We start from the raw sequence: 26,660 nt of genomic DNA, 5'->3' as shown, positions 1-26,660 counted from the left end.
GTCAAATTGCAGGGCGTTCATAATGGGGTTGGCCAGGTCGCCGTCTGGTCCCTGGACGATGACCCTTGGGAGCCGGGATGGCTGCTGCTGGCTGTCCCTCCTCCCGGTGGCCTCCCTCTTGCTGTGCTTGGCCAGCATAGAAAACAGGCAGGGGCTCGGCCACAGGCACCCTGGCACGGTCCGTGCCTGCTTCGGTCCGAATAGCTGGCCTCCTGCGTGTGTGTGCTCGTGGGGGCCCCGTGACCAGGGAAAAGGGGTCACAGGAGCTGCAGCACACCCACCCCTTAGTCTCCCTGAGGCCCCGCATGCCCTATTCACTCCGTGTCTGTCTCGCTCCCCAGTGATAATGGGCGTGACAAGGCCCCGGTGCAGCCAGGACGGAGAGATGCCAGCGGTGGGGGGAGGGTTGGCTCCAGCTGAGAGCTGCTGCCAGATTGGAGGACAGCCGCCCAGGGCCCGGTGCTAAGAATTTGACAAGGGCGAGTTCTGGGCCAAGGGCGAGTTCAAGGTGCCTCGGAAACATCTTCCGATGCGGTCTGAGTGTGTTTCCTGTGTCAACAGTGGTGTGGGGAGAGCGTGTTTGCGCAACAGCTGCTGCCTGGCCAACTGCTGGCTTCCGAAGTGTCCACCGCAGGGTGGGTGCATCCCGGTGTGGGGGACCAGGAACCAGTGCCGGCTGCTGCCGTGGCATCTCCCCCGGCCTCGGCACGCGGGGCAAATTTCCTGAATGAGCTAAGGATCAAAGACCTTTAGCAGCAACTGGGTTCCGTAGGCATCAAGCCAGGCCGAGCATCTCTGGGGAGCAGGAAAGCTGAGGGTGGGTCCTTCTTGATCTCGGGAATTTCACCCACTACCATTATGGGAAGAAATCCTACAAATGTAAAATGTAACTCGGGTGCCGTTATGAAAAATGGATGGCTGTGCACAGCAGGGGTGGGAAACTTGGGAAATAAAACTGGGGTGTGAGAAACCTATAAACACCGACCCAGCTCGGGCGGGGGTTGACTGTGGATTCCTCTTGCATTGGCTCAAGGACCACCTTTGCTCCTGAGCTTCTGAAGCCAGAAAGAGGCCGTCTGCTTGTATTTCTGTCACGCTAACCAGTGTGAACGGGGTTCCTTGTCTCAGACCCTTCACGTTGGCGAAACTTTCCTTGGCCTCTTTAAGAATATCACGCTGAGCGAAATAAGTCAGACAGAAAAAGCGGCGACTCCTGTCCCACTCATAGGTGGGATGTAAAACTGAAGATGGAGGGGGTGGTAAAAGGCTGAAGGGGGTCAAATATATGGTGATGGAAGGAGGCTAGATTTCCGGTGGTGTGCACACAATGCAATAAACAAAACATGTGTCACAGAACCAAAGGGTCGCCAGTTCGATTCTCAGGCAGGGCACGTGCCTGGGTTGTGGGCCAGGTCCCCAGTAGGGGGCGAGCAAGAAGCAAGCACACATGGATGTTTCTCTCCCTCTCTTTCTCCCTCCCCTGCCCTGTCTCTAGAAATAAATAAGTAAAATCTTTAAAACAGAAAAGAAAAGGAAGCTCACAGGGCAGAGCTTCCCTGGGGAGCCCTGGCTGTAGACAGTAGCTGGCGTGGCCTCCCGTGGAATTTAGCACCCATGACCCCTCAGGGGCACAGGTCCCATCAACCCGTGTCTCTGTCAGCCGTCAGGCAGATGGGAAGAGCTAACATTCCGGAGGAGGCTTCTGGTGAGAGTATCGACAAACTCTGCCGACCCTCAGTGACCTTCCCCATCCTCAGGGCCCAGCGTTGCGGCCGTGACCCGCTGCCTGGCTTGTGTCTCTTCTGCCCACTCTGTCGATTTTACGACTTACTCCCCTCACACATTTCCTCCGAGTCTGAAAGCAACGTGTTGAATGGCTCGGGCACCTACGTTTCGGGCATGGTTACGACAGTTTGGGTTCTCTGGACTTATAAAGAACGGGAGAGAGCGACTCTAGACGTTGGTTTGAGGCGTGGGGTGTGCGAGGAGAAGTCGGGACCCGGGGCTGAGTCTCAGGGTCAGGAGCGCAAACACGGATGGCGTCCTTGCAGGCCGGGTGCAGTTTCAGCACGGTGATCTGTGTGAACACCCCCAGCCCTTAGCCCAGTCCCGATACGCCTTTGTGAAAATGTCAAGCGCTCCATCCCAGAGTATCACACCATCCTTTTAAAGTAATATATTAAAATGGGTGATGCTCATCCTCCAAGCCAAGCATGGGGATGAGACCAAGCGGATGAGGCGACAAGAACGTATTCCTGGCCACGGAAATTCCGGCTTTCCCGAAACGCCCCTCTCACGGGGCGGCGGTGGGCTTCCGCGTGTGTCCGAACCGACCCCCCGGACTTCGCCGGAACTCACCATTGTTGACCAGCACGTGCAGAGGAATTTTCTTCTTCTTGAACTTGTGCACGAACTCGCGGATGGACTCCAAAGAGGCCAGATCGCAATACAGGAACTCCACTGAAAAGCGCAGAAGGCCCGGTTACCTCCCGGTGCGATAAACGCGATCCTCGGTGAGTGACCACGTGGGACCGCCTCCTTGAATGCGGGGGGGACCCGTGCCTGGCTACTCATCCATAGGATAACGGCAGACATTGGGGTGTCAGCCTGTCATTGGGTTCCTTCGTATGGCAAACAGCATGTGATGTCACCCCTTGACCACAGTTCAGGGGGTAAAGACCCCCTCTCGCCAGCCAGCCGGAGGGTCAGCAGCTCAGACCTACAGCCTCTGAGCCCCGAATGTCTCCACCCACCGCTCGAGCTTGGGGGAGAATTCTGGGGTGCGGAGGGACACTCAGACCAGACACGTCTCCAGAGCTGGGGGCAGTTTGCCCGGCGACCCTGCAGCCACGGGGTCCTTGGGCTTTGCTGGGGGGTCATTTCGGGTTTGCAAGGTGAAATCTCGATAACACGCTCCCTGGGACGTGTGTGGTCTGCGGACCCCCCCGAGCAGAGGACAGCACGGGGTGCCCCGCCCCACCAAAGACAAGCACCCACGGTGACGTGTGACTCCACCGTGGACACATGGGTGCGATTTTGTTGTTCTCTGACCCCCGACACATCACTGGGAAACTCGCGACCACCAGCAGTTGGTCAAAGGCTCACGTCAGTTTTTGACTGGGACAGTTTTATGGGTGGATTTGTTGGTTTGTTTTTACTTTGACTCCTCATCCCAGGATGTGTTCCTTGATTCCAGAGATCGAGGAAGGAAGGAAGGGAGACAGAGAGAGAAAACGGCTGATGGGAGACCCGTTCCCTGTGTCTGCGCCCTGGCTGGGGGTTGAACCCACAACCGTCCGCTGTACAGGACGATGGAGGGGATGACTGTCACAGAATCTCCCTTCCCCGCTTTCTCTGGGGGGCAACGATGCAGCCTGTGTGTGCCAAATCACACACAGCCACTGAGGACCAAATGGTCGATGTTTCCCTAAGGAAATCCAGTGGAGGGGCCGGCCTGTTCCTCGGCCAGAGAACCCCAAAACGTGGTCCACAGACCAGCACCGTGCCTCAAACTAGCCATTATCCGTCTGCCGTAAGACACACTCAGACGTCGTCAAGAAGTGATTAGAAGGAAAAAAAGCCCACGCGTTTCGTGTTTGCTGAATCCACTGATTAAGGGGGGGGGGGGAAAAGCAACACTTGGAGCTTTCCTTTTGCATGTGATTAGCATTCATTTTCCTAGCGATTCATTCCCCCACCCGGGACGGATCGGGGCCAAGGCAGCCGGGCTGCTCCCAGTCGGAACGCAGGGCTCCGCCGCGCGGTGCCATCTGGGGGGGAGTCCCCAACACGCCGTCTGGCTGTCCCTGCAGACTCGTGCGAGGGGGGACCACGGGAGGGAAGCCCTTGCACCTGCTGGTGCCTGGCACCCAAGGCAACGGCCCTGGCCGACGCCACGCTCGGCTCCCAGCCGCGTGCTGGGGCTGTTTGAAAGCAGCGTTGACCTTGGCCAGGCCGCTGCCTGTCTCACTGGGTGTCATCCTGCAAACTGAAACGTCGCAGGTTCAAATCCCGGCCAGAGCACGGTGCCCAGGTGGCGGGTTGGGCCCTCTCTTTCTCCCTCCTTCCCCCTCTCTCTAGAATCAACAACAACAACAAATTGATAATGAATAATTTTTTATTCATTATCACCACATTCAGAGTGTGTGAAAAAAGAGAGAAAGCTACTGTAAACTGATGATAAACTTTTCAACGGAGGATTGAAAATGAGAAGGTTGGATATAGAATGTGGGGCGCCATGGGGCCACGGCCACATTTCCGGACAAATGGGCAGCAGACGTATTCGGGGGATCACTTCGTAAGCTGTCTAAACGTCTCATCGACCACAGTGACACCGGAGAGTCACTGAGATTTCTGGCACGTTCTGGTGCAGAACAAGACACACGCCACTCTACCGGGGCCCGGAGGAACCTCTCTCCCGAGGCGGCCAATGCAGACTTAGAACCGCGGGCGCGTCCATCTCCTGAAGGAGATTTCTAAATTATAGGTTCCCCCTGCTCACGGCGCTAATAACATGTTCGGTGCGTCTCCCAGATATGAGCAACTCGGGGAAATGAATGCGTTTCTGAGCAAGTGACGCTGATTACAATGTAATCAAGGAAATGAGGGCTAATCAGACCCACGAATCTGCGAGCAACAGAGAAATGAGGAAAGAAGGAGGCATTCGGGGAAGCAGGCGGGGGCCGAGGGCGACTTACCAAATTCCTCCAGGCCCCCGGACAACAGGAAACCCGGCCCACGCGGGTGACTCAGGGCGCCCCGGGGGGATTTATTCCCTGACACGTGAGGCACCGGCGGGGGAAGGAGAGGAGACCGAGAGCATGCCGTGGGCCACAGAGAGCGGATAAGAAATCACCACACAGCTGTCGATTTTATTTATTTAGTTACTTAAATAATTTTATTTATTTATTTTTAAGTGTGTAACCTTTTTTTTAAAAAGGTTTTATTTATTTTTAGAGAGAGGGGAAAGGAGGGAGAGAAAGAGGAAGAGAAACATCCATGTGTGGTTGCCTCTCGTGCGCCCCCTACTGGGGACCTGGGCCATAACCAAGGCATGTGCCCTGACTGGGAATCAAACCATTGACCCTTTGGTTTGCAGGCCCGTGGTCAATCCACTGAGCGACACCAGCCAGGGCCACAGGTGTCATTTTTAAAATGAGCGTCCACTGGGGTAAGGCAAAGCACGGGTGTTGAGCACCAGGAAAAAAAAAACGTCAGATAGTTTCAAGAGAGAGGTTATTGCTCAGAGTCATTTTTCACCACGACCCCCAACAAAGCCTGCTGAATATACAGCCGAAGCTGCCGGCCCTGAGTTGCTGCCTCACACACCGGGAGCCTCGACCCTGTGGGTGTTGACACAGGACAAAGTGACCTGTGCACGGGGCCGAGAGCCACCCTGTGTCCCACAGAGCTGTGTGCCAAGGGGACAGGAAAGCCGACGAGGTGACGACTGGAGCGATGAGCACAGGACTGAGCATGAAACACGCTGTGGAGAATCAGCAACGTCGGTACGTGCCGTGACCCAGGATCGAACCCCCAACCTTTCGGTTCAGGGAACTGAACCTCCCGGCCAGGGCCAGGGTCTTTTCCATGGGATTCCATGGTTCCTTCCTTGGTCTCAGATCCAGAGAACACTCCGTTTTGTTGCGTTTGATACAAAAGAGAGAGAGACACAGAGAGAGAGAGAGCAATCTGTCTGGTGTGTCCTGTTCTAAGTGCACTCGCCCCATAACGAGGCCCCCTCTTACGGGACCCCCTAGTTCCTCATCTGTCCCATCAAAGACCCCCTCTGCCAACAGCGACTCCGTGCAGCCCACGTGAGTCGGGGAGGGACGAGCATTCGTTGCAGGGCACACGTGTGCCTCCTCTGCAGGGCAGGGGGGCAGTCCCTCCCTGTCTTCAGCCTGGCCCCCAGAAAGCTCTCGGCGGCTGGAATCCCTTGCACTGCCTGCTTTTCTAAGGGCGTCCCTGGAGACTCGCCATCCCCAGGGGATGGCCCGGCCGCCAGGACTGGCGGTGCTCGCGGCAGGCAGGGCTTGGGGCTGTTCCGGGGAGTTCTCCAAGCCCGCACAGATGCGCGGCCTATTTTTAAACGTCCCTCCACGGTCAAAGTGCACAGGTTAGGAACCCTGTAGGTTCAAACCTGCTGAGGGGCTGACTGCCGGCTCTTGGCTTTTATTTATTCACTTTTCTTTTCACAAACCTCATGTGAGGATGTGTTTAGGGATGTTAGGGAAGGGAGAGAGAGAGAGAAACATCAAGGTGAGAGAGAAGCATGGATCGCAAGGGAGGCAATGCCTCCCGTATGTGCCCTGACCAGGAATCGAACCCGCAACCTCTGGGTGCCTGGGACGATGCTCCAGTCCGCTGCGCCACTGGGCCCGGGCTGACGGACGGAAATCCCTGTGTGATGGACTGTGAGTTCCGCTCCCGGACACCTGGGGGACGTCTGCTCCTCTGGCCGTCTCTCTCCAAAGAGAAACCCAGTGCGGGATGCACCGTGTTCTTCCCACAGCTCCTTCTGCCTTCACGCCCCCAGGGACGGACAGACTCCATGCTCCTGCAGGTGACAGGACCAGCACTGGGGCTCAGGCCGGGGACACACGGTGAGTCCAGAACGGCAGTCACTGCCCAGGGGCGTCAGGATCTGCCTTCCTGTCATGCCTTGGGGTCCCACAGCCCAAGCGCCACGTTGGTCTCCACCCAGGGATCCACTGCCATCGGCACCGAGAGCCCCCTGCGGGGGCAGGGCTGGACCCAGGACCAACACCCGAGGGCTGGGGACAGGGACGGGAGGGGCGGTTCCGTTCACAGCAGGGACACCTCGCTGAGGCCACCATGTCACCAACAAGGACCAGACAGAGGGCAAAATACACATGCGCAGTCCCCACCTTGGGGACAAGGACACGGTGACAGAGAACCTGCTAAAAGCAGGACAGGACTGGATCGTTTCAAAAGTAATGCCCCAACGTGTAGGGCAGCATCCTTAACTACCAGCTCAGGGCGGTGCTGGCGAGGAGAAACCGCCCCTTCACCAACCACACACCCCGTCCAGGTGTCAAGGACGCAACAGACAGATCCGCCCAAGGGCAAGAAGCCAAGGGCGGGAGGCAGGTTGAGGCCAAGGACACGAGAGAGCAGCCACTTGGTTGCAGAGGCGCAGATGCACAAGGCACCGCGAGAGGAGGAATCTGGCAAAGCCCGGCCGTGAACCGCAGGCGAGGAGAGGGTGCTACGGGGCTTCCCAGTTCTGCAGGAGGAAGAAGAGGTGAAGGAGGAAAGGGAGGAGCCGCCCAAGGACCCCCCCTCCGCCCAGTGACAACTGAGGGGACAAAGGGCCACAGAAGCGGGAAGGAATCCGGGTTTGCTCTCGGGGTGCCTGCCCCTCGACGCGGAAAAGCCTCGGTTTTCTCTCCGTCGACCCGGAGCTAGGAATCGGCTCTATCGTCCGAATGCTGGACAGACAAGCCCACCGCTGTCTACTGTCGTACATGCTGAATGCTTCAACGCAATCTGGAAGTCCTGTTTTCATTTCGTGAGCGGACGATGGACGGACGAGAAAGGAGAGGGCCGAGGGGCTGGGCTGGAGCGAGGGGACCCAGGGAGACTCGGAGACGCTGAGTCACCGGTGACTCTGCAACAGACGGCAGGAAGGAGAGAGGCAAAGCAGCGTGGCGCGCAGGGTGATATTTGCTTTTAAAATTAGGGTGCTAATTGGCCCGGTGAGTCACTGCCTGGGTGACAGCGTGTAGGATGTCGGGGGAAACAGATCAGGCAGACACTTGGAGTGTCACACGGGGGCCGAGCCGGGACGCCACACTGTGTATGGGACACACAAGCTGTGTTTGCGGCCCAGCTGCCGCTCTGGGGCGTGAGCACCCGTGCGAAGTGCGGGCCCCGGTCTGGTCCCTGGCCCGCCCGCGTGGCGGTTTCACGCCACGGGCCACGGCCTCGCATGTTCCTCCTTGGAATTCTAGCGAGAATATTCAACGGCTGCGTTTTCTTTCAAAACGGTAGCGGTCCCGCTGGCCTCTCAACAGCCATCCGAGTGGAGCCCAAACATTGCCGACCGGCAGGGGGGGTCCTAGAAGATGCTTGGGGGTCCTGGGATGTTACTGTGGCTGAGCTGGGTCTTCAGCCGCTCCAGAGGGGGAAGCTGGTGTCAGCCGACCCAACGTGCTAACGTAAACATCACAGTCAGCAAAGACAGCTGGGCAGGGTCCACGGCCACCAGGGGAACAGGGACATTTCCATGAGGCAGGGCCGTCGGAGGGTCCAGAAGTGACCCACCAGAACCAGCGGCGCCCGTTGGTCCTGGGCTACGTGAACCCTTTGGGGATAGGCGCTCACCTGCACACAATGTCCAAAATGCTGCATTCGACCCAAAGTCCGTCCACGGACCAAGAACCCCGTCCTAAACCAGACCACCACTTGTGCTGGGTCCGAGCTGGCTCTTTGGGAGACTCTGTTTCCGTCACTTTCATCGGCTGCCGTATCTTCAAACCAGGACGCTCGGTGCAGGAATCTTTAATTTGGCCCTCGTGTGGGCCTGTGCTCAGCCCACAACCTTTCTAGAAGGTCTGTGTTCTTGTTAGGGCCCCGTCAGGGTGCACTTAGCTGACATCAGTGGGGGAATCATTTCCAGGCTCCGGGACAAAAGTCTGAGTCACTGAACACAAGTTCTTTTTTTTTTTAATACCGTGTTTGATTCTTCCCTTTCACGTGACGCACAGTCTCCCGGCTCCGGTGTTTGTCCCCATTCTTTGCGGCTCACGGTTGTTCTGCGGCTCGGACAGTTTAATCTTCAGCAGGCGGTGCGCTTCAGCTTGGCCGCTCCCTCCTTCCCCGCCGGCCCCCGCGGATTTTCTTTATGAAAAGCATTTTGCGGCGGGTAATGCCTCTTACTCTGCTGCACATCTGTGCTGGCATTGATCACGCCACGAGGTTAATTGCCTTTGCGTAAACAAAAACAGGTTGTGCTGGTGGAGAGGCAGACCGGGAAATGAGCCGTACATTCTCCTTTGTCCTGTGGGCACTGAGTCTCCGGAGCTGGGGGCGCCCGCCAGCCCTCCTTTCTGTGGTTGAATTAATATCTGTGGCTCCTGGGACGCACAGGTCCGAGAGCACCCAGTGCCCATGGTGGTCGGTAAGTAAACACAGTCCTCTCCCTGGGGGAACGTGGAACCGGGCTCATGGGGGGTCCTCAGAGGGTGGGCAGGGGCACCCTTCAGGGTCCGGCACACGGGGCCACCTGGGGGGCTTGTGGAAGTGCGGGCGGGAACCTCACTGAGGTTTTCACTTGCGGGTGTGGGGTGAGGCCTGAGAAACGGCATTTTTAGGAGGTTCCTAACAGACGGGGATGTGCTGCTGGTCCAAGAGCTGCCCACCCACAGCCGCCAGATGAGACCGCACCCCGAGCCGTGCGGCTGCCACGGCCGCAAACACAGGTCGCCGCTCACCCCGCTGACGGGAATCTGTGGCGGACACGCAGGACACCAGGGCCTGTCATCGGTGCGGACCTCCAAATCCTCACGGAGGGCCACCCGGTGAGTCTGCGCTGGCCCTGGGCTGGGCCTCGGGGGCCTCCAGTCTGGCTTGCAGGCTGCCCAGGAAAACGGGGGCCCCGTGGGGTCCTGACCCCAGATGCTTTGGGCAAAGCACATGCGGTGGGCGCCCGTCATGATGAAGCCTGCAGTGACATCGGAACAAGGCTGTAGCCAGTCCCAGGAAGTGATTTCTACCACAAAAGAGGGAGGAGTTTAGCTTGCTTTTTCCTGTAAGTGCCCTGTAATCTACACGCTCAGAATGCACAGCCAGGGGAGGTCCGGCGGGTGTTCCAGGGGGTGCCGCGCAGAGTGAGACAGGGGGCACTGGAAGACACCCCTCCTTCCACTTTCTCACGGGGAGAAGGGTGGCTGAGACTTCACGGGCACTGGGATGGGGGCTGACTGTCTAAAATGCCACCCGGCCCTGAGCTTCGACGGCCCCTCTGCCCGCCAGCTCAGCCCTGCTTCCTGTCTGACCTCAGGAACGAGTTCACTGCTGCTCTTAAACGGGAGCAACCCAAAAGAACCTGTGCACCCCAATGTTCATAGCAGCACACTTTACAAGAGCCAAGAGCTGGAAGCAACCTGGGTGCCCATCAGTAAATGAATGAATGGATCTAAAACACAATGGAATTCTATGCAGCAGAGAGAAAGAAGGAGCTCCTACCCTTTGCAACAGCATGGATGGAACTGGAGAGCGTTATGCTGAGTGAAATAGGCCAGGGGTTGAAAGACAAATACCAGATGATCTCACCTTTAACAGGAAGCTAAACAACAAAACAAACAAGCAAGCACAATAGAAGCAAAGACACTGAAATAGAGAACAGACTGAACAGAGTGGAGAGGGGAGGGGATTTCAGAGGAAAAAGGGGAGGGATTTACAGGAACAAGTATAAAGGACACATGGACAACAACTAAGGGGGGTGGAAATGGGAGGGAGGTGGGGAGCACGGGGTGGGGGAGGCTGGGATGGGAGTAAAAGACAGAAAACTGTACTGGAACAACAATTAAATAAGTTATTAAAAGAAAAGAAAGCTTCCAGTTCTGTGCCCTGGTCCCTGTGGATGGGACCTGATTTGGAAATAGGGTCTTAAAAAATGAGGAAGTCAAGGATGTCAGATTGTCTTGGACTCGGGGTGGGGTTTAAATCCGAGAACTGGTGTCCTTGTACGAGAAACGGCACACGAACGTGGAGAGAAGCCACGTGGAGACGGAGGCAGAGACCGGAGGGACGCGGCCACAGCCCGGGGACGCCTGGAGCCCCCCAGAGCTGGAAGAGGTGGGGAGGCCCCTCCCTGGAGCCTGTGGAGGGAGCGCAGCGCCGGGAGCCCTGGGTCTCCCATGCCTGGTCTCCAGGACGGAGACAGCATGAATCCCTACATATTTTAAGACCACCCGGTTCGCCGTGACTTGTTAAGGCCCACCTAAGACATTCACGCAGCCATCAGTGCACACGAGAACAGCCATGCACGCCGGCTCTCACCCTTCCCTCACCTGGTTCCAACGCCAGCCTCCGCTCTGTCTGTCCTCAGCCCTGCCCACCACTTCAACGGCCCCTCGAAGCTTCTCCCAACCACAGCCCCGCCTCCCATTACGATCCGCCATTCCGTTCACGCCCCACACTGAAGCCGCGAGTTCAAAGCACGGCCCAGACCCATCTGCTCCCCCTCATCTCCAGCACGGGGATGTTTCTATTAATGTCTTTTCCTGCCCCTTGTATTTTTGATGCTTTGGCATCTGCGGTCTGGCTCACTTTGGGGACACGGCCTCTCCCACGGCTAAGCAATTGTTCAAGAAATTAAACAACTAGCGGGTGAGAGAGCTTGTCAAGGGCGAAGAAGCCACGGCCTCCGTGTCCACTACAGAGCTGTCATTCTCTGGGCCCCCCGCCCTCTTCCTCACGTCCCAGAGGCAGGGGCCGGTCAGCCATGTCCACAGCCCAGTGAATCTGTGCACACTTCCCGGGGCTAACCCTGCTCACGGTGCCCGCCCATTTGTTCCTGAGGAAAATCCCAGTAAAGGCTGTTGGAGGGGGAGGCCGCCCTTCCTTCTCTACTTCCCGACCATCCTGGGTGGGCCTGGGGGGTGGTCCATGCCTGTCCACTTGAGAACTGTGTCCTCTCTCACAGGGGTGGGGGCAGAAGGGGGCCCAGCACAGTGACCCCCAAACACCTTGATCGAACACATCCTGCTTCCCCTTAGTCAGGCTGAACTCGCTCTGGACTTCCCTGGCTGTCCTGGGGCTGCTTCTATTTCTAGTTCCTACGCAGGCGGGTGACCAAGGGCCTGGCAGGGGGCGGGACGCCCGTCCGTCTGGCCCCCGTGTGCCTGTGGCCACAGCCTGACCTTTGTCCTCAGGCACCAAATATCCACTCACCAGGTGACAAGCATGCCGGCTGTGGAAGTTCTCCGGGAACCTGGGGGACCCCTTGGCTGGCCCAGGACACAGAAGTTGGCCTCTGTCATGCATGCACAGCTGACAGAACTGCCGTGTGACTCGGCACAGCCAACGTGGCTCTGGCCCATCCTCGCCGCTGGAAATGGAGCCACAAAGCTCTGCTCTCGCCCCTCCTCCCTTGGAAGGCAATTTAGGTTCTGCAAACACTCTGAAAGGCTCCGCTGTGCAGGCGCTGGGCTTCTAAACACAGTACAATCGGGCGCCTGAAGTCGTGGGGTCCCAACACCCCAAGCAGTGGAGACCCTCGGGAACAGCACACAAGAGCTCCACCATGGCAGGAGGGTGCAGGGAAATTCAGAGACATTGCACAGTGGACGGCACAGAGACACCGGTGGGACCTTTCCAAGCCTCGGCCTGCGAACAAAGTCAGATGGACCTCCCACCTGCTGTCCTCGTCCTCATTCCGAACCGCGGTCTGCCTCCCGCTGTCCTCTCCCCACCTGGGGACACACTCCTGTCTCAGTGTCTCTGTCTCTCTGGGCATCTCTTTATCTGCAGATGGATGGATGGATGGATGGATGGATGGATGGATGCGAAGATGGATGGATGGATGGATGAGTGGATGGATGGATGGGTGGGTAGGTGGATGGATGGGTGGGTGGATGGATGCAAAGATGGATAGATGGATGGATGGATGGATGGATGGATGGATGGGTAGGTGGATGGGTGGATGGGTGGATGGTAGATGGTGGATGGATGGATGGATGATGGATGGATGGATGGATGGATGGATGGATGATGGATGGATGGATGGATAGATGGATGGATGACTGGGTGGATGGATGGATGGGTGGATGGTAGATGGATGATGGATGGATGCAAAGATGGATATAGATGGATGGATGGATGGATGGATGGATAAATAGATACAAAGAAAGAAAGGTGGGTGGATGCATGGACAAATGGGTGGATAGACGAACGGACCGACACCGGATGTCTCCTGCCGCACAGGGAAAACCAGGTGTCTTGCCCACAGCAGGCACACACGCCTGCCCTGAGGGGCGTGTGCCGTGGCTTCCAGCCCTTTCGGCCGTGCCCTTGCCCTCGTAATGTCCTACACACTAACAAAATGTAAGACGGGAAGTCTCACACCACATGTTCTCACCACCATAGGATGAATATTGAAAAGAAAATCCAAGACGCTTTCATGTCCAAGCCCATGTCATTCGAAATGAGACCTATCGCCGGCCCTTATCTGCACCGGGGAGTAGGTGTGAATACTTGCTGTTTGTGTCTGAGTGTTTGGATATAAACGACCACTCAGAATGAGAAAAAATGCGTTAAAAATGGTGCTGCTGGTTCATAGCCAACCTCAGGAGACCCTGTCTCAGCCAGTGATGGGACTCCCCACTGTTGCTACTAAAAGTTTCCAGTCGAGGGAAGAACCCTGGCCGCCACGGCGGTGACAGAAGCCGAAAGAAATGCCATGCCACCAACACCCAGTGTCATGGCCATGGGGAGGGCTGTGGCCCGGGTGTCTGGTCTTTGGATGAGGCTGAAGGACAGGCCTCGAGTGCCCGCCTCACAGAGAAAGAGGCCGCCTCTTTGGGACCGCGCTCCCTCGCTTCCGACGCCGCCACCAGGGTCCCTCTGCATGAGGCCACCAGACACGGAGCCCGGGCCAGGGTCAGAGAAGGACGCAGGTGCTGAACGGGCCTCTTTACAAAGATGACGCCCGTCAACTCCGCGGGCCTGGGTCGTCCCTAGTGGTCCTGACAGCCCTGTGCCCACCGAGTTCGCTGCTGAGTCGAGATGACACCCACTCTTCAATCAACAGCCGTGCCTTTAGGATTTTGGGGAGACCACCAGTGACATGGAGAGACTCCAGCGCTGTTCTCCAGCCATGTCACAGGAAAGCCGCGTCACGTGAGCTCACGTAACAGGACCCCTGAACACTGGCGTGAGTCCGCCAGAAAATCCACGGTCTCGGGGGGCCTTGCCAAGATGCCTGCTTTCGTGGGCCCTCGGAAACAGGGAAGCTGGCAAATATGTACCGTCTCCAAGGAAATCATGGGGCATGAGTCACAGGACGTGAGTCAGGAGCTAGACGGTTCTGTTTAAAATAAACTTCCTCCCGGGGCGTCTCCAGGGACGTTGGCTGCTCAAGGTCACCCATCAGCTGGGCATCAGAACAGTGCCCCACCTGCGGTCCTGGCCCCAGGAGCCCAGGAACCCGACCTGTCCTCGGCCACATGCCCCGTGGTTACCACACGGCACGGTCCTTGGAGTTTCTGCCCTACAGGGTCTTCCCGGGGGTTATAAATCACCGCCCACGGTTGGGGCTGATGGGGTGCTGGCCCCGTGGCTCTGGGACTTCCTGGTGGGAGCTCGTCAGACCTGAAGCTCTTTGGAGTGCAGATGTGACATTTTGGCCTCTCCGGGACACGCAGCAGAGCTCTGGTGACGTCCGCTGGGGTCAGTGAGAGCAGAGGCCAAGCACCTTCAGCGGCAAGAGCAGGCTCAGGGGGTGGAGGGCGTGAGGGACAAGGTCCTGCTGGGCCTGAGGACAGCGTTCACGAGAGAAGAGGTGCGGGGCCGTATGACTTCACTCATGGGTGGGGTATAAAACCAAAAGCAAAAAATCAGCAAACAAGGAGTCCTGGCTGGTGTGGCTCAGGAGTCTGAGGGAACCGAAGGGTCACCGGTTGGATTCCCAGTCAGGGCACGAGCCTGGGTTGCAGGCCAGGTCCCCAGTAGGGGGCGCACAAGAGGCAACCACACATGGATGTTTCTCTCCCTCTCTTTCTCCCTCCCTTCCCCCGCCTCTAAAACTAAATTAATAAAATCGTAAAAAGAATAAGCAAACAAGAAAAACCAAACGAAAGGTCATAGATACAGAGGATGGTAAGCTGGTCACCAGAGGGAAGAGGGGTCGGCGGGGAGGGCAGGGTGACGGTAAGTGACCAGACTTTGGGTGGTGACCACACAAGATACAGATGAGACGTCATAAAATTTTACACTTGAAACCTAGAGAATCTTAGGAACCATTGTCCCCAGTAAACCACATTTTTTAAAGTAAATTTACTCCTCCTGCTTTGAAAACTGCTTTTACAGATGGAGGAAGAGGAGGAGGAAGAGAGAGGGCGAGAGGGAGGGAGAGAAACGTGGATCGGCTGCCTCTTGCCCCAGCCCTGACCGGGAATCCAACCTGCAACGTTCTGGTCTCCGGAATGACACTCCAACCAACTGAGCCTCCCGGCCAGGACGCCAATAAATCTCATTTTCTAAACAAAGTGCTCAAGGGCAGCCCCCAAATCTGGGTCCAGCCTGCAGTGCCACCAACCCATCTAAACCAGGGAACTCTTGGTGGAACCAGCGGTGGAGGGTGAGACGCGGTCCTCCCGGAGCTGAACCATGGCGGCGATACCCCAGGAGGGTCTCTCGGGCGCACAGGGAGGGACCCCGAGAACTCAGGTGCTGGGCCTCTTGGTCTCCGCATGGTGCCCAGGACGAGAAGCCCAGGACTTTGATGCGATGCTCTGTGCCCTGTTCCGACATGCAGTTACTTTGCTGCCTTTACTCAAAAGCCGGTGAAATCATGCCCTTGACAGCCATCCCTAACAAAATGTTCCTTCCCTGGTCGGTGGCACCTGAAGGTGTCTCAGAACAAAATGCGCCCACTCAAAACTTCCCAGGGGACTCTGGGACTGGGGACGTGAAGGGAGGTGGGGGGTCAGGGCCTGGGCCCTGCGGGGTCGCTGACCCCGTGCCCAGAGAGGAGGATGAGGGACATCTCCTGGGACGTACTCCTGTGGGGTGAACGGGGCCTGCCATTCCCGAGTGGCTGTCCCCTCTGCCCTGGAACGTCACTAGGTGTCTGCTCTCTCCTGTCACCGGAACCTCAGGGGATGGCTCTCCCACTAGACAGGGGAGTGTCTGGAATCAACACTGCAGAGGGTCAACTCAGTGACATGGAGAGAAAACTTTCTCCAAAGCCACAGAATGCAGCAGAAAAAGAGGATGATCTGGAGTCATTACACACGGACCATGCAACCAAAGGCAGACGGAGAAAGTGGCAAAGAGGAAAACAGCAAAGACACATGGAACAAGAGGCCGGTATAAAGAAAAAAGCCCCGTGATAAAGAAAGAGGGAAATTCGCTGTGAAAGAGCTGGAACAAACCATACCCATTATTTTTAAATGCCTCTTGATTTGCAAACGGTGAGCATCAATGCTTCCAGATTCCTGGGATGGGTCTTTCAGGTGAGAGAACAGGAGACTCCAGGGAGCAAAGAGACTCAGACTCGCGCTCCATCCAGTACCCAGGAGAGCTCCATGCAGTCGTGAGCACCGGGGCGTGATCATCAAACCGAAGCCTCACCAAAGCAACCGGGGTTATTCTTCCACCAAGGACCATTGCTGGATAACGGGGTACGGCCGATGCAGTAAAAAGGAGGCATGTCTTTGGGAAAAGAAGCATCATTTCTAAATATTTTTTCAAAGCTATTTGCAGTGGGGAGACAAAAGCAACGGCAGGGAACAGCTGTCCTGCAAAAAGAGTGTTGAGATTGGGGGGGAGGGTGAGGCAACATGAGTGCATTTATCTTCAAAGAGTAGGGTCCGTCCTCACGATTGAATTTCGGGCGCTCATTAATTTGGAAGTGAGGAGGGCCAGCACCGGGCTGGAAGTGGTGATAGTGATGAGCGGCAGGAGGAGGATGACCACAGAGAGTGGGCGTCCACGAGGCACCAGGTTGACAGCGAGACACGTGCCCTTCCACACAGAACTCACAAACGAGGGGAATGACAGAGAAGCACAAATGGGCAAGGCTTAACACAGGACGTTGGGGTGCAGTGGAGTGCAAATGAGCCGTAAAGGCAGACGAATTCTTGCAGATGGACCTGGAGGGTGTGATACTCAATGAAATGAGTCAGGCGGAGAAAGGGACATACCACATCGTTCCACTCGTAGGTGGAAGCGAATGAACTCAATGAAACAAAAACAGTCACGGGGATGGTCCCCAAAAAGGAATGGGTGGGTGACAGCGGGTAAAAAGGGGGAAGAGAAGACCAGCCAGTAGCACTCTGATCAGTTTTCCCGGTGACGTGAATTACTAACGTTAGCAGAGCGTTCATTACATACCGTATAAAAGTCTCAAGTCAGTGTATCACTAAGGAATGTAATACTGTACACCAACTATGCTTAAATAATTCTTAAGAAAATTGCTGTTGTTCCTTTGAAGAAACTTTCCGTTTTCATTGATTTAGAGAATTCCCCAGCAAAGAGCGGTGAGCGGCATCTGAGCTGGGCCAGCTCCCTGTGGACAAGGGGAGCTCATGAGCATGCACAGAGCTTTGTCTGTCTTCCTGGTCCCGTCCGCCCATCTCCTCCCTAAACAGAATGGAGCAGGACTCAAGAATCACAAAAGAAGCTCAATAAGGGCTTTGACTGACAGGTTAATGACAGGCCATGTATAACGGAACAGCCAGAAAATGCAAAATGTAATGGAAAAAAAAAATGCTGGAGCTATTCACCCAGGGGCTCAGCGTTTACATTTCTTTCCTTTCAAAAAACTCATTACCGGGGGCGGCCGCCTTTCTCTGCATTCGGAGCCTCCCTTTCTCTGCCGGTGCCGTGCTCGGTCGCCTTCTCGAGGAGGACACACCAATTCCGTGACACACGGTTCTCTCGTGATGCTTCCACGGGACCGCAGGTCCAGAAAGACGGATTCCGTGAGTCACGCCGGCACACGGCGTCTAGGTATCCTCCAGCTCGTACGGGCAAGAAGCTTCAGGTAAACACAGTGGCGTTCCCATCCGCCCCAGGAGAACTTTCAAAACTCACTCCCCCATTCGAGGGAGAAGAGGCTGGGGTTGGCGTGGCGAAGCGTCCACAGAAGTGAGAACTTTGGGGAGACCCAAGACGCGGCGGAACTCTGAGAGGGGCTGGGCGTTTTGTGGATTTTTCCCATGAACATTTGCTTTCAACGCCCTCCCTTCAGGTGATATGGTTCAACTAAGCCTTGTTCTTAGGCACAGCCCTGGTGGGAGTTTGCAAGGCAGAACCCCACCGTCAAAGGCAGACGCATACAGACCGACAGCAGATGAGAAGCGTCCAGACTGGGGTGAGTTAACGGGGAGTAACTGCTCCCAGACAGGCAGCGTATCCTAAAGATAAGACAGCAGCAGCAGCTCCACAGCTTGGAGAATACGCTAAAAAGAACTGTATTTACATGTAATGGGCAGAAGTGCATGATATTGGATTCTCTCTCCCTCAACCTCGTATTAAAAATAGTCATTGAAAAGCGATCGCGATGACACCAATTCGGTGATATTGATTACACACCTGGCATTGTGTATCTGCCATTCGCCGTGCAGCTTCAGAAGACTATCGTTGCCCCCCCAAAAAATGCTCCACCCCAAAACTCTCATTTCTTTTCTATGGATTTGCCTGTTTGAGGGACATTCTCTGTAACAGCATCCTGTTCCAGGTGCCCTTTTTCATCTGGTTTCTTTCACTCGGCAGTACCTATTCAAGGTGACTCTGTGTTGTAGCCTGAGTCAGAGCCTCGCCCCTGTTCATGGCTGCGTAATATTCCACGGTGTGCATGGACGCCATTCTGCTGACCCATCTCTCCACCCACCAATAGACGACTGGCTTGCTTCTACCTGTAGGTGACTACCAGTTACTGTGTTCCCAGCAGGGGTCCAGGAGCGCTCATGCGGCCACCTGTCTTCACGCCCTTGTGTAAATACATGGGAGCAGACGCTGCTCACTCAGTGATTCACCAGGTAGGTACCTGTGTTGTGTTGTTAACTCACCTGTCTGAGGTGCAGAGAAATGGCTTCTACAATAGCTCCTACAACCTCATTCAGTTTGGAGTCCCGGAGCTTGGGGACCCTGGAATCCTTCCCCCACCCTCCCCATCTTCACCCCAACCCACCACACCCGTCCACACACACACATGCACACACACACACACAGAATCTTCAGTCTCTGTCCTGAGACTCAAACACGTCGCTCTGGACACTCCAACACCAAGTTGTCCAGGACGCTATGGGGCCACGGCTCTTTCTCCTTGTCACCCCCAATCCCTGTCTTCCTGTCACACTCCAGAACCCACCGAGATGGCCGGGGCACCCTCCATGCACAGGGTGGTGTGTCTGTTTTCTCAGACGAGCCAGAGCTTTTCTGCAGGATGCTATCAACCCGAAGCGCATTTCTCTGCCCAAGATTCTGAGGATATTTATGTGGTGAGCATATTCCAGAAGGAAAGAGAACAGATGGCCCCTAAATCATGCTCATGTCAGTCCCGACAGGGAAAGAAATCGCAGCGAAGGGAAAGCTACGAGATGCCCCCGAGGCTGTCCCCATAAATGTTTGGAGAAAACACATCATGTTTTCCATCTTCCCCTGACTCATTCCTCAGTTATCGCTGGCGAAAGCACTGGGATTCCGGGCAGGAAAAAGCCAGGCAGCATTGCACATCAAGACGCTAGACACAGGTGCCCTGTCTCCCACGGGCGCGCACAGGCGCTGCTCAGGCACAACAGTCCGAGCCAGATGTCCTCGCCCAGCCCCCACCTGGGTGGGGTGACCGTGTTTTTCCTTGGTGGCCACGGACAGCCGGGAGGCTCAGCCCGACTGTGTCTCCTCAAGGCCGATGGGGCTGAGACCACAGTTCCCGAGAGCAGGGTCCTCCTAAAAAGGCGCAAGGTGTCCGTGTGGTTCTCAGCGTCCAGGTTGGGCAGTCTGCTGTCGAGATGTGTCTGGGTGTGCTTCTGGTTTTTTTTTTTTTAGTTGGCTCTTCAGGTGCAAAGAAAGAGCTGAATTCACCAGTCCCGCGCCTGTCTGTCCCCGTCATGGCCACGCGTCCTATCCCTACGCCCTGTTTTGTAGGATGAGCTGCGGTTCACCCCGACAATGGTGCAGAAGCAGAGCCAGCGTCCCGCCCCTTCCTCATTCACTGGGGAGGACGCCCTCCGTCCACACCTTGCACCTGCTGGAGACTGTTCCCCAGTTTCCACCTTGACCCCCCCAAGACTTATTCACGGCTCATGAAGGGCTGAGAAGCCCCTGTTCCGGGCAAGCCAGAACCTCCGCTGAACCCGCCACGGCAACCAGCTCCTTCTGCCTCCTGCAATGTGTCTCCCTTTCTACTGCACAGGACCTACAAAAGTAGGTGCAAAGGACCTTGGAAGGTCACCACAAGCGGCCACCTTCCACAGCCGCCTGCGACGGCAGAGGCCACTGCTCACTGCCCAGCTCAACCCAAGTCTTCCTGGGCGTTCACAGCATCACAGAGAACCGTCTGCCGAGAGGCAGCGGCTTCGGGACTTTTGCTTCACGCTTTGTACGTGTCCGATGGGGACACGCAGGCTCTGTGTGCCAGCCACCAACGTCGCCTTGACATAGCCACCTCCTCAAGGGGTTAATGCAGCGCCGTGGTCAACCCCAGGCTACACACTCCACAACCGTCAGCATCCTGCCGTCCGCCCGGGGCGCCCCGGAGGCCCTGCAGGGCACGATCGTGCTGATGTCGGCAGTCGGCTTGGCCCGGGTCCCTTCTCACAGGAGCGCTGTGCCCGCCACCCGCAACTGGGCCGGGCGCGGCTCGGGATTCGAGGGGCCTCTCTCATCCCCGGAACTGCTGCCTCGGTTTCCTGCAGGTACCTCAGGTCTGAGAGGGGAGCCTGCCCTCTCCAAGACCGGACACCACAGGGGTGGCTGTCCGGGTTCTCACTGGGGACTGTGGGGACTTCCACCGGGTGGCGGCCCTCAGATTCGACTCGGAGTTCTCCATGGACACGTCCTCCTGCATTGCTCACCTCCAGTCCAAGAGCTGCAAAAGCTCCGGCGAAGACAAACCCAGAGGGCTGGCTAGCTCGCACGGGGGACAGGCGGGCGGCTGGGGAACAGCGTGGCGCCCGCAAAGGGCTCCATGGCCTGGTGACATTGGAACGGGGATCCGTCTCTGTGCTGGACACACGGGTCGTCCAGCCAAAACTTCCCGCCTTAGACGCAAGGGGCTCCCGTGGTGTTTTGGAATCTGTTTTTAAGGAGCGAAGACACGCAGCCGCGCTCTGAGGAGGGGAAGATGATGCTGGCCCAGCACGGCCAGGGGCTTGGGGATCCCCAACGTGCGCAGAAATGGGGGAGAAGGAGACAAGAGGGCCAAGTGTCCTGCGCGGCACACAGGTGGGAACTTCAGCCAGATGGACACTCAGCAGTGTGCTGGCCTTGGCAGTGACTGTGACTCAGTGTCTGCCGGCTCCCCGACGTCCCCTGGACGCGGTGAAGGACAGGACAGAGGAGAGGGTTCTTGGCACCTTGTGTCACAGGACGGCGAGACGCCAAACGGCACCAGCAAACGTACGCACTGCAAACGACTCCCTGGACTGGCCAGGCTGCCTCTCTCCCGGGGGGCAGGGAGGGTACCGGGCAACACAGGTCACCCTCCTGTGGGGTAGGAAATGCAGGCACACAGTGACAGTGCAGAACACAGTCACAGGGAACACGAGGTCACACAGCACCACTGTGGAAAGCAAGGCAAAGGCCACGGAAGCCCTGCCCAGACGGCTCAGTGGGTTAGAGCATCGTCGTGACAGGCCAACACGGCAGGTTCCATCCCCGGTGACGGCACACAGAAGAATCAACCAGAGAGGCATCAATAACTTCAACAACAAACCAATCTCTCGCTCTCTTATCTTCCTCTCTCTTAGATCAATAACAAAAATAAAATAGCCCATGGCCGTACCCAAAGTCTGACACAGAGATAACCTGGGAAAAAAAACCCTAAAATAACTCACACCACCACATTCTTGAGAGCAGCCAAGTCCCTCGTGATACGAGAAAATTAAAAAAGGGGACAAACTCAGATTCAACCGAGGTTGCACTGCATGGCTCTGTCAGCGTTTCGCGTTTGTTTGTCCCTGGTTTGGAAAAGCAAAGCAGCGTGACAAAAGGTTTAGTCCCCGTGGAAGTCAAGGTCACGAAGGCGGCCAGAGGCTGGCGTAAGGAGTCCCTGAGACCGTGTCTTCCCAGGGATGCTGTGTCCCTGCGTCCTGAGCTAACGCTTGTCCGTCGCGGTGAACCTCACCGGGCATTAGATCAGCCCTGTCACAGTGAGGCCACACACCTGGCCTCATGTCACATCTGTGGCCACACACCTGGCCTCATGTCACATCTGAGGTCACATCTGTGTCCCTTCATTTCTGTTCCCATGGGTGATGCAGAAGGGACCCTGTGTGCACCAGTCCTTGACTCCTTAGCATGGACCCAGATGGCAGTCCCAACTCACTACTCATCGCTGCGAGGGCTGTCTCTTTCACCTTACAAAGCCCCCGGGGGGAAAGGCAGAATTACTAGCTTTGTTACTGCCTGGTGAGAATATACGGATGTTGTTAATGTCCCGCGGCACGAAATGGGAGGTACTGATAAATGACTTCTACTGTCCACTGAGGCAGGGTGGCGGGGCGGCTGTTTCAGTTACAAGCTAAACTAGCCATGTTTTGTCACGGAAAACCCACATTGATTCAAAAGGCGATTGATAGCCCTGGCTGGTGTGGCTCAGTGGATTGAGTGCCAGTCTGCAAACCAAAGAGTCACCAGTTTGATTCCCAGTCAGGGCACATGACTGGGTCGCGGGCCACGTCCCCAGTAGGGGGTGCACAAGAGGCAACCACACATGGATGCTTCTCTCCCTCTCTTTCTCCCTCCCTTCCCCTCTCTCTCTAAAAGTAAATAAGTAAAATATTTTTTAAAAAAATACAGTTGATACAGAAGCTATGGTGGGTCAGTATTGGGTATCTGGCAGCGGTCCTTGAAAATGAACAGAGCAAGCTCGTCACGTTAAGGAAAACAGGTAAATGGTATTGATTGTCTGTTAGAAAAGTCGAGCTTTTAAGAGAAAACCAGCGTTTTGGAAACGTTGCCTCTGGCCCCCGGCAGCTTGAGAGTTTCCCCAGAGTGAAAGGCGTCTCTGCTGAGATGAGACATTCGAGGAACCCATGTGATTTTCTGTGCCATGTGCCGTGACGTGGGTGAACTCTGAGAAGCCCTCCCTGACTCCGTGAACCCGCATTTCCCAAAGGACCACCGGGAAAACACATCCGTTCCAAACTCCAGCCGGACCACCAACTTGAATCGAACAGAATTAGGACATTTTCACTGATAATCTCTGCAGATCCCACGTTACAACTCATTCTTTAAAGCGGCAACCGCTTCTGGGGCTCTAAGAGCATGTCAAAGGCCACCCGCGACTATGAGGTGAAGCCGTCAGAAGGGTCCCCCGTGTTCCAGCTACGTCAGTGTGTGCAGTTGCACTGTGTTCAGCGGGAACAACTGGGTGGGAGTTCCTCTCACAGCAACTGCAGACGGCCAACAGGCTCACCGAAGGCGCACAGGAGAACCCTGCCGTCTTTTCGTAAGCCCCTCATCTGCAAAACGGTAAGAAAGCACGTCGTGGAAGCAAACGGCAGGGGGGTCTGGCTTTATGCTGTGCCGTCCGCCCCTGTCACAGACAAAACCTGCAGCCCCCGCAACAGGACCTTTGGGAGGTGCATTTCACCAGCACGTCATGGTCCCAATCGGGAGCCTGCAGGAGAACAAACAACGTGACTGTCCCCACTCACCCCCATTGTGAAGGCACCAGAGGTGAGCCCGGCCCGGCCTCTGTGCCAGGGACACACAGTGCAACCCGCCTCTCAGCCACGCGCCACGGAAACGCCCAGTGGCTCCGGCGGGTCTATACACGGAAAGTTCTTCCCTCCTAACGAGGCCAGAGTTCTGGCCCCGTAAAGGACAGCCCACAGCCTCCGTAAGCTGGGCCACCTCTTCCCTCAACAGGTCTTCCCCAGAGTGGCCTCTTGCAGAACGTGCTGAGGATCCGTGGTGAGCCACACGACCTCGGGGGCTGTGGATGAAGCCACAGGCAAATGGCCCCGTGTGGGACGCAGAAAAGTCCTTGCACTTGGAGGCTCTGTGGAACTTCACCCTACTTGACACACATTTCCGGAGCACCTGAGTGCACCGAGCTGGCTGCTCTCTGCACCGGCGGCTTTGCACACATCACGTGTACGACCCAGACTTCCTGCACAGCAGGGGGTGGGTTCTTTTGCAGGAGTGGCAGCTCAGGGACAGACGTCAAAGGGGAGACCGGGCTGGGACTGGGTGTGTCGGGAATGAAGATGCTAAGGCCATGCTTCCTGCAAATGCACAGGGTGCCACGGCTCATGGTTTCTGCACAGCCTCAGCACACAGGCCCTGGGGCAAGACGGGCCCACAGCTGCACGGTTTTGGCCGGGATGGCCCGATCGCACGGCTGGCCACCCCCTGGCGGCTGACGCAGGCAGACCGAGCACATTCAGAGCACGGCTGTGCTGTGAGTGCCGGCCATGCCTTCCTCGCTGCGTGGGAGACAATGACCTGACACAAGGCTCTAAGAACGTCCTTCATTCACAAAGCAGGGGTGCCCACTCACTGTCCCAAACGCCCCGTCTGACTGCCTTTGGCTGCATTTGCACTTGCGGCGATGATTCCCACACGTATCTCAAAAATCCAAGCATTCCTCCTCAGGGACACCAGACCTGTGTCCCCACCAGAAGACACAGCAAGGCAGGGACCACCTACAAGCCAGTAAGACAGCCCCCAACACCTGCTCGACCTGGCTCCCCCCGCTTACGACTCTCCATTTCCAGAACAGTGAGAAAATACATTTCTGTGGCTTAAAAAAGAAAAAAAGTCCCCCGTTTTCTAACTACTTATCTGGGTGAGACTGGAATCTGCTCCTCCAAAGGAACCCACTGCCAGAGGTGGAAGCTTGCTGCAGAACAGAGAAGAAGCCAGGTGCGCCCTCAAATGCCATCTGCTCACGGCTCAGCCTCTCTCTTCCGCGAGAGACAGAAGTTCAAGTTCTCAGACTTCTCTGTGGAGCCTGGAGGTTCAAGTCCTTGGTTTCTGTGTGCAGATTGACGATTCCAGTTCTCCTTCTCCTGCATGCATCTGAACATCCAAAATGTCTTAGCCTTTTGCAAACGTGCGGCTTAACAAATGACAGCAGGATTCCTATCTTGTCTGCATTCGCTCTCTGCAATCTATTACTTCTGTTGAAGAAGATGGAGCTGGAAAACGGAGCGGGGTTTTGACAGCTCCTTGAGATGCTTGTGGCTTATCTTTGACACTCTCCTTATGAGCCGTGTATTTCATGACGACTCAATTTGAATGTGGCATCTAGGATTGTCATCCAGGGAAATTCTTCCCCTGTGACGTTAAAATCAAGTGGCCTAGTTAGCACTCGGAGCAGATTATTTTCCCATGCATGGAAAAACAAACAAACAACAACAACAAAAACAAGCAAAAAACAAGGGGTACCCCAGGGGAAAGACTACAAACTTTTCGGGAGACTGTACACCCTCCATATAGTGGCTGTTGTCTTGTTTGGTGTAACATGCCACTGTTCTCTGACTTTCCCTTCCTTTCTGCATATTGAGGGATCCACCCCCTTGCACCCACCCTGCTCTGGGGCACCCTCAACGTCCCCACACTCAGGAGGGACCCAGCATGTCCCCAAACGGCACTGACACGGACATGTCCCAGTACTCAGACCCCGTACCCCGAGGTTGCTCAGGGGCTGCCGAGCGTCCCAGGCGGGCCCTGCCTGGGAGGGAAGGGGGTGCACCCAGGGGTCCGTGAGCAGTGTTCTGCCGCACCCCCACGCCTGACACGAAAGCTGCCTCATCTTGCCAGTCCTGGCTCCCCCTTGACTGCCCTGCACCGGGATTTTGTCACCCTTTGATCACCGTATCACACACCCTCTTTGAAACCCTCCCACCTCCCAAGGAAGGCACTTCACAGGCCTGCTTTTGCGGGCGACAAGGGAGACAGTGCAGCTGTGAACAAGGGTCACGAGAATTCTCTACAATTGTATTTCTACGGCCCTCACAGAGGTTACGATTGGTACCAACATATGATTAGAATGTGGGGCTGAGTCAAACACCCCTGGGGTCTGCACTGGCACCTGTGGGGGGCACCTCTGGAGGCAGAGTCCTGTCCTCTCCGCCTCGGAGGAGAATAAGTCCACCAAGACGTGATCTGCTTGGGGAGGAGAGGTGGCCGATCTCTCAGAGGAGAAGGGCCAGGAGCCGGTTCCTCAGTGGGCTTTTAGTGGGTTCAGTTTGTACAGGAATCCAGGCAAAGCTCATCAGTCACTGTCTGGCAGTAAGGATCAAACAATAGACCACATACAAAGAACTAGGAGGGCTTATTCTGAGTCAGACTCTGTTAGCTAAAGGGCCATGAGACTTTGGGAAACAAACTCATTTCCTGCTCGGACCCTTATCAGAAAATTGAGGGCATTCTGAGCAAAGCAGGTTTCACAGGATTTTATGCATTCTTCCTTGGGCCCGGTGGCCCCGGGGGAACCACCCATTCCGGCCCAGGGCTGCACCACCCTCAGGTATTGTGGCTTAAGTCAGGCAGGGGAAGTAAGGCAGCCAAGAGATTAGGAGACTGCTCCCAGACAGAATGAGGGCTCAGGCTATGTCAAAACTGAGGGGTGAGGGTCCATCACCCCCTTTCTCCATAGCCCCCAAGCCCTCCCCTGGGGGCTACCCATGACCAGGCCTGTCTTAGGTCCTCCCTCCCTTGAGGAATCTTACCCATCACTGGCTAATCGGCCATCCACCGCAGGCCAAGCAGAGAGAAGTAAAAGGAGCAGA

At 56.2% G+C, this 26,660-nt stretch overlaps 1 protein-coding gene across 1 annotated transcript in view; it reads right to left on the bottom strand.

Annotated features, from left to right (window-relative positions):
• Positions 1-26,660, bottom strand: part of DHRSX (dehydrogenase/reductase X-linked) — a 61,342-nt gene that overhangs the window by 10,390 nt on the left and 24,292 nt on the right. Inside the window, exon 4 of the mRNA XM_037140457.2 lies at positions 2,359-2,460. Within this exon, the coding sequence (XP_036996352.2) occupies positions 2,359-2,460 (102 nt within the window). The remainder of the gene's footprint in view (positions 1-2,358; positions 2,461-26,660) is intronic.

The sequence above is a fragment of the Artibeus jamaicensis genome, unplaced genomic scaffold, assembly GCF_021234435.1.
Source record: "Artibeus jamaicensis isolate MK-2021 breed Jamaican fruit bat unplaced genomic scaffold, CSHL_Jam_final contig_859, whole genome shotgun sequence".
NCBI lineage: Eukaryota > Metazoa > Chordata > Mammalia > Chiroptera > Phyllostomidae > Artibeus > Artibeus jamaicensis.
This window is presented reverse-complemented; position numbering and strand designations above follow the sequence as displayed.